The sequence below is a fragment of the Labeo rohita genome, chromosome 23, assembly GCF_022985175.1.
Source record: "Labeo rohita strain BAU-BD-2019 chromosome 23, IGBB_LRoh.1.0, whole genome shotgun sequence".
Classification (NCBI taxonomy): Eukaryota; Metazoa; Chordata; class Actinopteri; order Cypriniformes; family Cyprinidae; genus Labeo; species Labeo rohita.
In genome coordinates, this window is record NC_066891.1 from 28,978,892 (window position 1) to 28,994,636 (window position 15,745).

Here is a 15,745-nt window from a genome sequence, read left to right on the forward strand (position 1 = left end):
CCTATACAAAATAGGCAGAAAGAAATGCTAATTTTAAAGATAAACGTCAGATGGATTTAGAGGCTTTTGCATCTGAACTCTTCATATATATATATATATAGAGAGAGAGTTCAGATGCAAAAGCCTCTAAACAGTTTTCTTTAAAATAAACATTTTTATCAGGCTCCTATGAATAGGTTTCTATGTAAGTACTGGCACTTCTAACAGAGCTGAGGCTGGGATTTAGCGAATTTGAAGTAAAAGTATTTGATGGATGTATACTGTGTGTCCAAAGCATTCACTCAGTATCATTATCTCATTTTTGAGAGGTGGCTTTTAGCTGGTTTTGCATCTGAACTCTTCATATATATATATAATATGTAATTTCTAGTATTTTATGCATTTAAAATACACACAGTATAAAAGATTTACAAATTACAGCTTGATTGAAATGATGCACACTAAAAATATTTTGTCCCCAGTGATATTTACATAACCATAATATTTTTTTTGGTCCTCTTTCTCTTCCTGCCTTCATCTACTACTATGTCTCTGTCTGCTGCAGGTTTGTTGCATATGGGCGATTATTACAGTGACCTGGGTGATATGGTGAATGCCATAGAGATGTATACTACAGCAGCAGTGTATGGCAGTGCTCAGGTTCTAGATTTTGGAATCTTATAAAAATCTAAATGCATCAAACATCAAATCGGATATCTTCTTTATAAAATATATATTTTTAAATCAGTAATTTAAGGGTTAATAACTGTTTGTGTGATCATCAGGGCCTCTTCAATCTGGCCATGTTAATTAAAGAGGGTCATAACGTTCCTGACATCATTCTGGATCAGATGGGACTCTCAGCCGCACACGATGTGAGCCGGAATGCTGTGGTGGCAAATCTTTTATCCAGGTTTGTGTGCTCTACACTGTCTGGCTTTTGCTTGTTAGTTTCTTGTATGGTTTTTGAGAGGTTTTTCAGCTCTGTGGTTGCTTTGAATTATGCAAAACATGGTGCAAAACAAATGTATATGTGTTGTGCATTGCTTCGGGATGCTTGTAATTGTATACTTGTTGTCCTGAAAATACACTGTGGTATAGTGGTGATTGAGCCCCCCCTCATTATTCATGTGAAACTGGTATTTGTTACAGTATGGTGTGTGTCCGTACATGGTTATTCAGCTATAGTTGCCTACAGTGGGGAAAAAAATATTTGATCACCTCTTGATTTTGTACATTTGACCACTGACAAAGAAATTATCAGTCTATAATTTTAACGGTAGGTTTATTTTAACAGTGAGAGACATAATAACAACAAAAAATCTAGAAAAAAGCATTTAAAAAAAGTAAGTGAAAATAAGTGAAATAAGTATTTAATCCCCTATCAATCAGAAAGATTTCTGTCTCCCAGGTTTTTTTTTATACAGGTAAAGGGAGTGCTCTTAATCTCAGTTTGTTACCTGTATAAAAGACACCTGTCCACAGAAGCAATCAATCAATCAGATTCCAAACTCTCCACCATGGCCAAGACCAAAGAGCTGTCCAAGGACATCAGGGACAAGATTGTAGACCTACACAAGGCTGGAATGGGCTACAAGACCATCGCCAAGCTTGGTGAGAAGGTGACAACAGTTGCGATTATTCTCAAATGGAAGAAACACAAAACAACTGTCAGTCTCCCTCAGTCTGGGCCTCCATGCAAGATCCCACCTTGTGGAGTTTCAATGATCATGAGAACAGTGAAGAATCAGCCCAGAACTATACGGGAGGGTCTTGTCAATGATCTCAAGGCAGCTGGGACCATAGTCACCACGAAAACAATTGGTAACACACTATGCCATGAAGGACTGAAATCGTGCAGCACCCGCAAGGTCCCCCTGCTTAAGAAATCACATGTACAGGCCCGTCTGAAGTTTGCCAGTGAACATCTGAATGATTCAGAGGAGAACCGGGTGAAAGTGTTGAGGTCAGATAAGACTAAAATCGAGCTCTTTGGCATCAACTCAACTTGCCATGTTTGGAGAAGGAGGAATGCTGCCTATGATCCCAAGAACACCATCCCTACCGTCAAACATGGAGGTGGAAACATTATGCTGTGGGGGTGTTTTTCTGCTAAGGCGACAGGACAACTGCAGCGCATGAAGGGGACGATGGACATTAAGCTCCTTCCTCCTGTCATTAAAAATGGGTCATGGATGGGTATTCCAGCATGACAGTGACCCAAAACACATGGCCAAGCAACAAAGAAGAAACGTCTGACCTCTGTGATCGCCAACAAGGGTTTTGCCACCAAGTACTAAGTCATGTTTTGCGAAGGGATCAAAGACATATTTTACTCATTAAAATGCAAATTTGAATGCATTTTTCTGGATTTTTTTTGTTGTTATTCTGTCTCTCACTGTTCAAATAAACCTACTATTAAAATTATAATTTTTCCCCACTGTATACATATATATATATATATATATATATATATATACATGTAGGCCAAATTTACGAAAATGTTCTTACAAATATGGTAAAATCTCTAAAATTAAAAAAGAGACATAAAGGCATTATAATGTCTTACCACTTATATTATTTATATACACTGACCAAAATTATAAACGCAACACTTTTGTTTTGCCCACATTTTTCATGAGCTGAACTCAAAGATCTAAGACTTTTTCTGTGTACCCAAAAGGCCTGTTTCTCTCAAATATTGTTCACAAATCTGTCTAAATCTGTGTTAGTGAGCACTTCTCCTTTGCCAAGATAATCCAACCACCTCACAGGTGTGGCATATCAAGATACTGATTAGACAGCATGGTTATTGCACAGGTGTGCCTGGCCATAATAAAAGGCCACTCTAAAATGTGCAGTTTTACTGTATTGGGGGGGTCCGAAAACCAGTCAGTATCTGGTGTGACCACCATTTGCCTCATGCAGTGCAACACATCTCCTTCGCATAGAGTTGATCAGGTTGTTGATTGTGGCCTGTGGAATGTTGGTCCACTCCTCTTCAATGGCTGTGCGAAGTTGCTGGATATTGGCAGGAACTGGAACACGCTGTCATATACGCCGATCCAGAGCATCCCAAACATGCTCAATGGGTGACATGTCCGGTGAGTATGCTGGCCATGCAAGGACTGGGATGTTTTCAGCTTCCAGGACTTGTGTACAGATCCTTGCAACATGGGCCCATGCATTATCATGCTGTAACATGAGGTGATGGTCATGGATGCACGGCACAACAATGGGCCTCAGGCTCTCGTCACGGTATATCTGTGCATTCAAAATGGCATCAATAAAATGCACCTGTGTTCAATGTCCATAACATATGCCTGCCCATACCATAACCCCACCGCCACCATGGGCCACTCGATCCACAATGTTGATATCAGCAAACCGCTCACCCACACGATGCCATACAGGTTGTCTGCCATCTGCCCTGTACAGTGAAAACCGGGATTCATCCAATGAACACCTCTCCAAAGTGCCAGACACCATCAAATGTGAGCATTTGCCCACTCAAGTTGGTTACGACAACAAAATGCAGTCAGATCGAGACCCCAATGAGGACGGCGAGCATGCAGATGAGCTTCCCTGAGATGGTTTCTGACAGTTTGTGCAGAAATTCTTTGTTTATGCAAACCGATTGTTGCAGCGGCTGTCCGGATGGCTGGTCTCAGATGATCTTGGAGGTGAAGATGCTGGATGTGGAGGTCCTGGGCTGGTGTGGTTACACGTGGTATGCGGTTGTGAGGCCGGTTGGATGTACTGCCAAATTCTCTGAAACACCTTTGAAGACGGCTTATGGTAGAGAAATGAACATTCAATTCATGGGCAACAGCTCTGGTGGACATTCCTGCAGTCAGCATGCCAATTGCACACTCCCCCAAAACTTGAGACATCTGTGGCATTGTGCTGTGTGATAAAACTGCACATTTTAGAGTGGCCTTTTATTATGACCAGCCTAAGGCACACCTGTGCAATAATCATGATGTCTAATCAGCATCTTGATATGCCACATCTGTGAGGTGGATTGATTATCTCGGCAAAGGAGAAGTGCTCACTAACACAGATTTAGACAGATTTGTGAACAATATTTGAGATAAATAGGCCTTTTGTGTACATTGAGAAAGTCTTAGATCTTTGAGTTCAGCTCATGAAAAATGGGGACAAAAACAAGTGTTGCGTTTATAATTTTGATCAGTGTATATATATATATATATATATATATATATATATATATATGAAGAGTTCAGATGCAAAACCAGCTAAAAGCCATCTTGGTAAAAAATGAGATAACGATACTGAGTGAATGCTCTCGACACATATTATACGTTCATCAAATAATTTTTCTTCGAACTCGCTAAAATACAAGCCTCAGCCCAATCAGAAGTACCGGTACTTACATAGAAACCTATACATCTGAGCCTGATAAAAAATGCATTTTTTAAAGAAAAACGTCAGATGGATTTAGCTGGTTTTGCATCTGAACTATTCATATATATATATATATATATATATATATATATATGCAAATAACGTCGTTTCTTGGAATAACATGCACCAGTAAATCATTCATAAAAAGACTAAAATGTGCACTAAAAGTAAATAAAATCCATTCTCAATGGAAGTCAACTCTCATGTTGACTTTAAGAACAATGCAAGTCAATGGAGGTCAAGTAGAAGTGAAGAATGCTTGTGTGCGCAGGTGCATGAATCTGCTTTCTTATGATCACGATCCTCTTCCCTCTGTAGGTGCAGGGAGTTTGAGGAGGGGGATGTGACTCCATGTTCATTAGTCCTGTGGGGGATGGAACTGACCCAAGCGTGGAGAGACTTCACACATAGCTCTGTTCAGCTGCCACTGGCCTGTGGGATTGCCTTCGCATTCACAGTTTTCGTATTTGCTGTGATGTTACGAACTCTTCTGGGTAAAACATCCACCACTACTACATAGAGAATTTTCATAATCATTGTCCACCTTCTTACACTAAAAATGACAACAAAGTACAATAAAGTTATTAAATGCTATCATAAAAGTTGCCTATATGACTATAAACATGTTAACTTGTTAAAAACTGAACACATTAAAAATATTGGGCCAGCTGATAAATGATTAATCAGTCAGTTAATCAGCTTATTCAGAATCTTGTTAATTGAATCTTACACTTAATTTGTTGTTTTATCGTCAGCATGTTACACTGCACTTTGCCTGTCAACCAGCCAGTCATCAGAGAGACACGGTGAACCTGAACTTAACAGGCAAGAAAGCAGCGACAGTCTACTGGCAACCAGAACAGAGAGCCAACAGCAAAGCTACCAGCCTACAATTGCACACAATCACCTTTCAGTGCAGGAAACATCTGATTTAATTGTCACAGTGACTGGAGTGTGTGTGTGTGTCATCTTTACAATGTTCATTTCCCATCTACTTTGAAAAGAACGTAAAAGGTTATACATCAACCGTCACTATCAATGAACACTCTTCAACTCAGGTTACTGTATGAGAACTGAAACAGTATAAATGCATTGTAAGTTCCTTTGGGTAAAAGCATGAACAAAATGGCTAGTCACTTTCTCAGTAACCTGTGTTGTTTGCACTCAGATTCATCTATTTTCTTTAGGTGAAATAATGTTTGAATACTAGAATGTTTGCAGTGCAAATAAATGTCACATGATATGGGACTTTTCTCTTTTGGTTGAATAGCTACAGTCTGATTCATACTGCACGCGGCAGCAGCATGTGTGTTTTAACAGTTCACAATGCATGTGAGCAGAGCTCTGGAGCAGAAAACAAATTAAAATGGTGCAATTACATTTTTACTGACACAATCTTGTGTTTTATGAAGAAACAAATAACAAAATCCTATTTGTATTAACTCAGATGAATTAGTATTTGGATATAAATGTGTCTGTCATAAGATTTCACACTTATTAAGTTTAACATTGATTTAAGGGCTTCCCTGACTTGATTGGGTGGATCTCAACTTTTACATGTAAAAGTAGGCAAGTCTGTTGTGAGTCAGATAAGAACCATGAGAGGGCGCCACAGATCAGGAATTGGTATCTGAGCTCCAACAAAATTAGTTTTTTGTCTTGAGAATAGGCTGCTTTTCTTATCATGACTTCTTTCTTTTTCGCATGGGATTATTTTGTGATACAGCTGCATCCTTGAAAGGAGGATCACTACTTACTGTCATTATATGAAAAAGCGCATATAAGGCTTTTTTGTAATTATTTCTCCTTTTGTGTTCCAAAAAACAGCCAATCAGAGTTGAGGACAAGAAAGAACTGTCAAAAATTACACTATAAATATATGTAATTATTTTTTTTAATTTAGAGATCTACAAATGGATTCAAACAGAGTGTATGGTTAAATGGTTACGTTTTAATAATTTATTTTACACTCTGTTTGAACCCATTTATAGACCTTATTAATTATTGCCATTATAAATTTAAAGTGGATGAAAGTGAGGCTGTGAACAATAGATTTTCAGTCTTTATAATGGTACACAGGTACTACAACTTTCCAAATGTTTTATGGGGTTTTTGTATAGCCTACTGAATTTTACTTGAAAGACCTTTCATCAGCTAAACATTTGGTGTGCTGTTAAACAACAGTACAGACCACTGAATGCACTGAACTTCTGTCCTATAAAGGGATAGTTCACCCAAAAATTAAAGTTCTGTCATTAATTACTCATCCTCATATTGTTCCAAACCTGTAAGTCCTTCGTTCATTTTCGGAACACAAATTAAGATATTTTTAGATGAAATCCGAGAGCTTTCTGGCCCTGCATAGACAGCAACGCAGCTACCACGTTCAAGGTACGAAAGGTAGTAAGGACATCGATAAAATAGTGCATGTAACTTCAGTAGTTCAACCATAATGTTATGAAGCTACGAGAATATGTTTTGTGCAAAAAGAAAACAAAAATAACGACTTTATTCAACAATCAGTCTTCGCCACGTTTATGAGAGTACCACGACGCATGTGTGTGGTGCTGCTGACGCAGGAGCCGTCTTTCTGACGTAGAATTTTTATCTCTTAGTTCATTGTATATTCTGGTTCAAATGAAGGCAAAAAAGAGAATTATATCTTTCATTTACTTGATACTCCATTCATCCCCTCACTTTTTGGGTAATCAGTTCTTTTTAAATCATCCTTACACCCCTGGTTGATTCCCATTTCTTTGCGCACTTCTCACAGTAGGAGGCACTGCGAGTAGGCTAATTGTTTGCATATCACTGTTTTAATGTGTAATCTATTAGCTGCTGTAGAATGTTCCCTGTGAAAGGTGCTGCTGCTGATAGTGTAATTAGCTGATCATATCATAGTTCTGTCCTGACATCATCCACAAAATTCAAACTTTCCATCTAGGCAGAATGACTGGCACAAGTGGTGGTTCAACGTCATCCCCCACCACATACACAGACAGAGAGCCCCATCCCCCAGTGTTCCTCTGGATCATCACCAAGGTTGTTTTTTTCTTGGACCAACCTGTACTGGAGCCGGCCCTGTCTTGGAGTCCCAACCATGGCTCTGGAGGAGCACAGGGGTCACTGAACTTCCACTGTTCCATTGTTCCAAATGGAGGTGCCCCCTTCAGAAAAGAATACAAAAGGAGGGGACTCTGTCTTTTCATCGCTAACCCAGCAAAATGCTACAAAGAGGCCCATCCTTTTACACAGGGGCCTATTAATATTTGTTTCTGTTAAAATCACACTTAACCCCTGAAGGACACACTGTACACACTGATTTCTTTTCAAGCATATAGACACTGTGCACCGATATCAACAAACTGTGCTGATGATGAAAATAATGTCACATGAGCCCCTTTCACACAAAGATTCTGGAAAATAAACTGATAATATGTCCCTGAATTTGTCCCGGAATCGTTTGATTTTGGTAGATTCACACTACCAGTGATGTTCTGGAATCTGGAGTCCTGATCATACACTAGCTCACCATTCCACTAAGCTGGCGAATGATCTCAGCTTCAGTGTGAATAATAAGGAGCTCCCTGGTCTCTGCTTCATTTCAGTTTGCAAACATTTTTTAATTGTGAGCATTGATCCGCATTTAAAACACCTGGTCAAAGAGTTGCATGACATTGCAACGACATGTGCATCATCACTATGTCACAGCATTGGTCCTACCTTTTGTTCACACATGGTGTGTTCTGGGACTACTTACTACTCACAAAATTACTTGGTATCTCTGGACCAATCACAGGATCAATCCCAGGACGTGTTTGTTTTCACACAGAAGGCACTTTGGGCATTTTCTAGCAATTTCTGGGATTGACGCTCTGTGTGAAAGCGGCAACAGACTGACAAAGAAAGTATACTGGTCCTGTCATAAATAGCACCCTAAAGGCTATGACACACCAACCTGATGGTCACCCATCAGCTAGCGTTGGGTCGTCGCTGAGTGTCTGTCATCTCAGTTTTAGCTGTCTGTACCACACCACCAGACTAGTTGGATCCAGTCAAAAGTTCTTTGATGTTTGAAACCTCGTCTTTCTTTGAGTCAATGCTTTCACCGCATAATGCTGCTGACTGTCACGTAGTTGCGGAGCTTACCTCAGTGTGGGCTCGACAGAAATGCATGTCAAGGGTGCATAGTGCCAAATCCTAAACCAAAAATGACAAATGGGACACCCTACAGCAAGGGTTTTCCCCTCTGGCCCTCAAGGTCCACTTTCCTGTAGAGCAGGGGGGCCTAAACTGGAGAGCCAGTGTCATGCAGAGTTTAGCTCTAAATTGCTTTAACACACCTGTAGGGAAGTTTCTAGTATGCCTAGTAAGAGCTTGATTAGCTGGTTCAGGTGTGTTTAATTGGGGCTGGAGCTAAACTCTGCAGGACACCGGCCCTCCGGGACCGAGTTTGGGCACCCTTGCTGTAAAGTTTAGCTCTAACCCCAATTAAATGCATCTGTACAAGCTAATCTTTAGGATTACTATCTTTAGGATGAGTTTCATCAAGATTTGCAGGAAAGTGGTCCTCCTCTTACAGTAGGGTGTTCAGACGTGCCACTTCCCAGGGACACGTTCTGCACAAGATTTCTAAATTGCCTAAAATAAACAGGTGTTGGCTGTCCAGGCTGTGCTGACTGATTGTTGTACGCATTCAAAGTACCCAGAGAGCTATAAAGAGCAGAGCAGATGGCTTCTTATGCTTTCGAATTGCTCTTGCGGTACTTTGATGTCATACAACGATCAGTTGGAGCAGTACAGTCAGCCATCACCTGGTTATTTTAGGCAATTTAGAAATCCTGTGCTGAACGTGTCCCCGGAAAGTGACACATCTGGTCATCCTACTGTAAGAGGAGCGCAAGACAAAATTTATCATGCTGCTAAAACGAAGCCGGAGCCTTGAGTTTCTTGTCCGAGGCAAAATACCCTGGTGAATTACATTTTCTTCGTTCTGCTTCATCTTGGACACAGCTGAACACACAAGCCTTTTTAAAGTATACTCCACTGACTATGAGTGTGGACAGAAGCACTTGCCGAGTGGACACAAAGTCTGCGTGGGCACAAAAACTGGTCTGCACAAAGACATTGGGCCTCATTCATGAAACATAAGCAGAACTAATTGTTACAAATTTTCCTCTTCCTCTCAGTCTAGGACACAGCTGGGAGCACAAGCCCTTCAAAGTATACTGTTACACAAAGCAGCAAATGTCCCAGGCCTGGTCCTCTCTCTCCCTCCACTGTCATCGGTTCTCCTTATATCCTTCTGGACCTCATCTGTGGGACTTGAGAATGATGTGGTGTGTCGGTGTCTCACATAAGTATTTGCTCCACCAGCTGAGAGGCCCACACTTGTGATGCCGCACAGCGGTACTGGACAACCCTCGGCCTCACTCCTCCGCTTCCACTGTAGACAACGACAGCTCCTCCAACTTTGGGCAGCAAGCCTCCTGTTCCCTCACTCTCTCTGCTCCTCCCCATGATGGCGAATGGCAGCAGGCCCTGGCTTCTGGTGAACGGCGGTAACTCTTCCAGTTGACGGTAGTGAGGATATCTGTCCCTCCCAGCAAGTCACTCCAGCACCATCACAACGGACAATGACCATCAGGCTGTCATCCTTGGAACTGCGTTCCCTTCAGCCAATTCAGAATATTATTTCATAACTGTAAAATAAACAAACAAAACAAGTAAACTCTCTGGTGCTCTCTTGGTCCTCTTTCAAAACAAGAAAACTCATATGGTCCCGCTCCCCCTTATATCCTTCTGGAGCTCAAATTTCTGAACAAAATTCTGGCTGGTTGCTGGACAAGGTAAGTATATTTTAGGTTCACAGTCTTATGGACTTCGTGGTCATGCACACAAGACATGTGACATGAAGAATTTGACGTGTGATTAATGAAAGTGAGGACCAACTCATAAACATGGTTCCTATTCAGAATGTTAAGCAAGTGTTGATTGTTTGTAGTTTGTATATCCGTATTCCTTTGGTTTCTCTTTTTGAATGATGAATACAAACTGCTCCCACCTGCTGGTTTGGGTGTTATTTTCATCTCATGCTGTCACAGAACATATATGCTAGTTGACTGTTGGTTGTAGTCTTTACAGTGTTTTCTTCAGTTCAGTGAGCAACTTTTTGGCACGCAATGTGCACAGTAAACAGTTGTGACACACATGATGACACGGAGGTGACGGTGTTGCATAAATCTGACTATTAACATTACATATGTTGTAAAATTACATTATTCAGTCTACCCTTGTAAAACTAATCTCATCTGAATAGGGCCATAGTTGACTTTCGTCACAGCTAATTCTATGATGTCAGCTTGGATTTGTTTAATCAGTTTCCATTGTGTGAGTTGATAAAAGCATATGAGAATTAACTAATAAATAAATTTGCCAAAGTTACATAAATGACATAAAATATACAATTATTCAGAGTTTTGCTTTGAGGTACTGAGTGGTAAATACAGAAGATATTCATGAGCAGAATTGTACTTTGTAATCTGTATTTTCTGACTTTCATAGTTTTATTAGGGGTATATGCTATATAGGTATATTTAGATCTGTATAGGTTATGTTTAGATAAGTTTAGATATGTATAGATACCTTTTGTATGCTCTCTGTGCATGCCAATGTCTGTTCATATATGTTTACATGTATAGCACCGTGGTCCTGTGAGGCACGACATTTTGTTCCTCTGTATGTCTCCATGTATGATGGAATAACAAGCTTACTTGACTTGACTTGACCTGAAGTAGACTTAGCTTAGTGTCTCTACTGTATGGTACATAGAGTTTCTGAGGTGCTATCTTTTTACTTACCATATGCTTATGACATTTTCAGAATGTACTCACAAAAAAGTTATAAATTCACAAAAAGTTAGTGGTCTTATGTAGGCCAGATCCAAAAGTAAAGTAAAACCAGATCCAATATCCTCATGCAACAAGCATTTCAAAGTATACTCCACTGACTGTGAGTGTGGATAGATGTATTCGGGAGGTGGACTGTTCTTTTTCAAGCTCTTAAATCTCTCATACATACACTGTTGTAGCTGGACAAGTCTGTGTGGACACAAAACTGGGCTGCAAACAGACGTTGTGCATGGACATCAGCAGAACGTGGACAAATGTTTTTTTTTTTTGGCTGAAGGCCCAGGTGTGCTTCATTTCCACGGTCCACTCCATCTAGCACACAGCTGAGAGCACAAGCCCTTCAAAGTATTCTGTTACACAAAGCAGCAACTATCCTAGGCCTGGTCCTCCTTCACTGTCATTGCTCCTCCTTTCTTCCAGACCTCGTCTGTGGGACCTGAGAATATTGTGCCGCGCAGGTGTCTTACATAAATTTTCGTTCCACCAGCTGACAGGCCCACACTCACAGTGCCACATGCCGGTACTGGACAACCCTCAGTGGACAGCTTCACTCCTCCAACTTAAGGCCCTGGCTTCTGGTGAACAGCAGTGACTCCTCTGGTGTATGTCACATTTGTCCCTTCCAGAATATTATTTTACAACAGCAAAACAAATAAATAAAACAAGAAACAAAATATCCCAGGCTTGGTCCCCTCTTTCCCTCCGCTGTCATCGCTCCTTATATCCTTCTGGAGCTCCCCTGTGGAACTTAAAGCGCACAAAATTCTGGCTGCATACAGATAGAGTTTTGACTGCAGAGCGGACTGTGCTGATGACAAAAATGTCACATGGACTATCTGAGAGCCAAAGTGGAATGTGGACAAGGTTAAGTATACAATCAGTTTTACCGTCTTGTGGACTTCATGGTCATGTACACATGGTGATCACAGACGTTATGCATGGACATCAGCAGAACGTGGACAAAATCATTTTTCTTTTAGGTGAAGGCCTAAGTGTACGTCAATTTCCACAATCCACTTTGTCTAGGACACAGCTGTGAGTGCACAAGCCCTTCAAAGTATACTGTAACACAAAGCAGCAACTGTCCCAGGCATGGTCTTCTCTCTCCCTCCACTCTCATCACTCCAACGTATATTGTTCCGGACTTTGTCTGTGGGACCTGAGAATGATGTACCATGCAGGTGTCTCACATAAGCATTTGCTCCACCAGCTAAGAGGCCCACACTTGTGATGCCACACCGAAGTACTGGACAAATCTCAGTGGACGGCTACACTCCTCTCCCTCCCCTGTGGACAGTAAAAGCTCGTCCAACTTTGGACAGCAAGCCCCCTGTTCCCTCACTCTCTTTACTGCTCCCTATAAAGGCGAATAGCAGCAGGCCCTGGCTTCTAGTGAATGACATTGACTCTTTCGGTGGACGGCAGTGACCACATCTGTTCCTTCCTGGCAAGTTAAGCACCATTGCACCATTTATAATTATCCAGACTTGGTTCTCTCTCTCCCTCCACTGTTATCGCTCCTCCTTATATCCTTCTGAACCTCATCTGTGGGACTTGAGAATGATGTGCTGCACATGTGTCTCACGTAAGTATTCGTTCCACCATCTGAGAGGCCCACACTCACGATTCCACACAAGGCTACTAGAACAACTCTCAGTGGACAGCTTCACTCTTCCACCTTCCCTGTGGACAGCGAAAGGTCCTTCAACTGACTTGGTCCAACCCTGGCTTCTGGTGAACGACATGGACTCTTTCGGTGGACGGCAGTGATCACATCAGTTCCTTCCTGGCAAGTTGCTCAAGCACTATCGCAACATGCAATCACCATCAGCCTGTCCTCTTGGGCACTGTAATCCCCTTCAGCAGCGAGGTCTTTTTGACAGGGTGTTCCTCTTAAGTTTAAGTTTTGGCACTAATGTAATACAGTCTGTTGCTTGGGGACCAAGTAAGTGGAAACCATCTCAACACAAATGCAGAATATTATTTCACAACTGTGAAATAAAACACACATAAAATGTCCCAGACTTGGTCCTCACTCTCTCTCCGCTGTCATCGCTCCTCCTTATATCCTTCTGGACCTCATCTGTGGTACTCGAGAGTGATGTGCCGTGCATGTCTCTCACATAAGTATTCGCTCTACATTTATGACGCCACACAAAGCTACTGGGCAACCCTCTGTGGACGGCTTCACTCCTCCGCCTTCCCTGTGGACAGCGAAAGGTCCTCCAACTTCAGGCAGCCAACCCTCTGTTCCCTGGCTCTCTCTCTTCTCCTTCATGTGATGGCAAATGGCAGCAGACCCTGACTTCTGGTGAACGACATTGACTCTTTCGGTGGACGGCAGTTACCACATCTGTTCCTTCCTGGCAAGTTGCTCAAGCACCATCGCCAACGTGCAATCATCGTCGCCAACGTGCAATCACCATCAGCCTGTCCTCCTGGGCACTGCGATCCCCTTCAGCAGCGAGGTCTTTTTGACAGGGTGTTTCTCTTAAGTTTAATTTTTGGCACTAATGTAATACAGTCTGTTGCTTGGGGACCAAGGCTCTTTGACAGGGTGTTCCTCCTGAGTTTTGGCACTGATGTAAGTAGAGTTGTCAAAAGGTACCGGGTTCGGTACTTTTGGTACTGAAATTTTAAAAACATCCATTTCCCGCTCACATTTGAGCGCTGTTGAGCCGATTTTTAAACATTGCTGATTGGCCATAGTGTTCACACGCTGCGTCTGTCAGCGGATCCATCTATATGCAAATGTATTAGGCTTTCAAATGCTCCCGTTGTGCTTATGTGTGAGCGCTCAGTGAGGAGCGTGAAGCTCTTATTATTGTAGCCAATCACAGTCATGTCTGTTGAGCGCGTGAAGACTATGGCCAATCAGTGAAGTTTAAAAATCGGCACTCAAATGTGAGCGGGAAATGGACGTTTTTAAAATTTCAGTACCGAGATGTACCCTAGATGTAACACAGTCTGTTGCTTGGGGAAGAAGTAGATGGGAACCATCTCAACACAAAAGCAGAATATTATTTCACAACTGTAAAATAACAAAACAAACATAAAATGTCCCAGACTTGGTCCTCTCTCTCCCTCCACTGTCATCGCTCCACCTTTTAATCTTCCGGACCGATGATGTTGTGTGCCTTTGTCTCACATAAGTATTTGCTCCACAATCTGAGAGTCCCACACTCACGATGCCACACAAGGCAACTGGACAACCCTCAGTGGATGGCTTCACTCCTCTGCCTCCCAGGCAACAAGACCCCTGTTCCCTTGCTCTCTCTGCTTCTTTCTGTGATGGCGAATGGCAGCAGGCTCTGGTTTCTGGTGAACGGCATTGACTCTTTCGGTGAATGGCAGTGACCATATCTGTTCTTTCCTGGCAAGTTGTACAAGCACCATCACCAACGTGCAATCACCATCAGCCTGTCCTCCTCGGCACTGCGATCCCCTTCTGCAGTGAGGGCTCTTTGACAGGGTGTTCCTCTTGAGTTTTGGCACTGACGTAACACGGTCTGGAAGAAGTAGGTGGGAAACATCTCAACACAAATGCAGAATATTGTTTCACAACTGTAAAATAATCAAACAAAACAAACATAAAATGTCCCAGACTTGGTCCTTTCTCTCCCTCCACTGTCATCGCCCCTCCTTATATCCTTCCAGACCTTGTCTGTGGTATTCGAGAATGATGTGCTGCACCTGTGTCTCACACTCATGATGCCATACAGCCCTAAGTGGATAGCTTCACTCCTCCCCCTCCCCTATGGACAGCAACAGCTCCTTCAACTTCGGGCAGCAAGCTCCCGTTCCCACGTCTCTCTGCTCCTCCCTGTGATGGTGAATGGCAGCAGGCCCTGGCTTCTGGTGAACGGTGGTGACTCCTCCAGTGGATGGCAGTGAGCATATCTATTTATATCAGAGGCGCCCAACCCTGTTCCTGGAGATCTACCTTCCTGCAGAGTTTAGTTCCAACCCTGATCAAACCCTGTAATTATCAAGTGCTCCTTCAGATCCTAATTGGTTGATTCAGGTGTGTTTGATCAGGGTTGGAGCTGAACTCTGCAGGAAGGTAGTTCTCCAGGAACAGGGTTGAGCACTCCTGATCTATATTCTGGAGCTTCCCTGTGGGAATTGAAATGCCTGCAGATAGAGTGCTGACTGCAGACTGTCACATGGACTTTCTGCGAGCCAGAGTGGAATGTGGACAAGATAAGTATACTTTTAATTTTACAGTCTTGTGAACTTCATGGTCATGCACACATGGTGATCATTGTAAGTCTGTAAGGCTGTGACATGAAGAATGTGAATGTGACTTTATTAGGGCCAACTAATAAGCATGGTTCATATTCAAAATGGCAAGCAAGTGTTGCTTTGTTTACGGTTTGTATATCTGTAGTCTTAAATTTGGTTTACTTTCTTGAATGTTGAATACA

General features: G+C 42.1%; 1 protein-coding gene across 5 annotated transcripts in view; it reads left to right on the forward strand.

The window, feature by feature from the left end:
- Positions 1-5,738, forward strand: part of LOC127155238 (protein sel-1 homolog 3) — a 32,026-nt gene extending 26,288 nt beyond the window's left edge. For 4 of the 5 annotated variants that reach the window (XM_051097341.1, XM_051097342.1, XM_051097343.1 and 1 more), the window contains exons 20-23: positions 545-639; positions 765-892; positions 4,726-4,901; positions 5,163-5,737. In XM_051097341.1, the coding sequence (XP_050953298.1) occupies positions 545-639; positions 765-892; positions 4,726-4,901; positions 5,163-5,407 (644 nt within the window). In that variant the 3' untranslated portion in view covers positions 5,408-5,737. Of the gene's footprint in view, positions 1-544; positions 640-764; positions 893-4,725; positions 4,902-5,162 lie in introns of all 5 variants that reach the window. The other variant, XM_051097339.1, reaches the window with a different exon arrangement.
- The last annotated feature ends 10,007 nt before the right edge of the window (positions 5,739-15,745 follow it).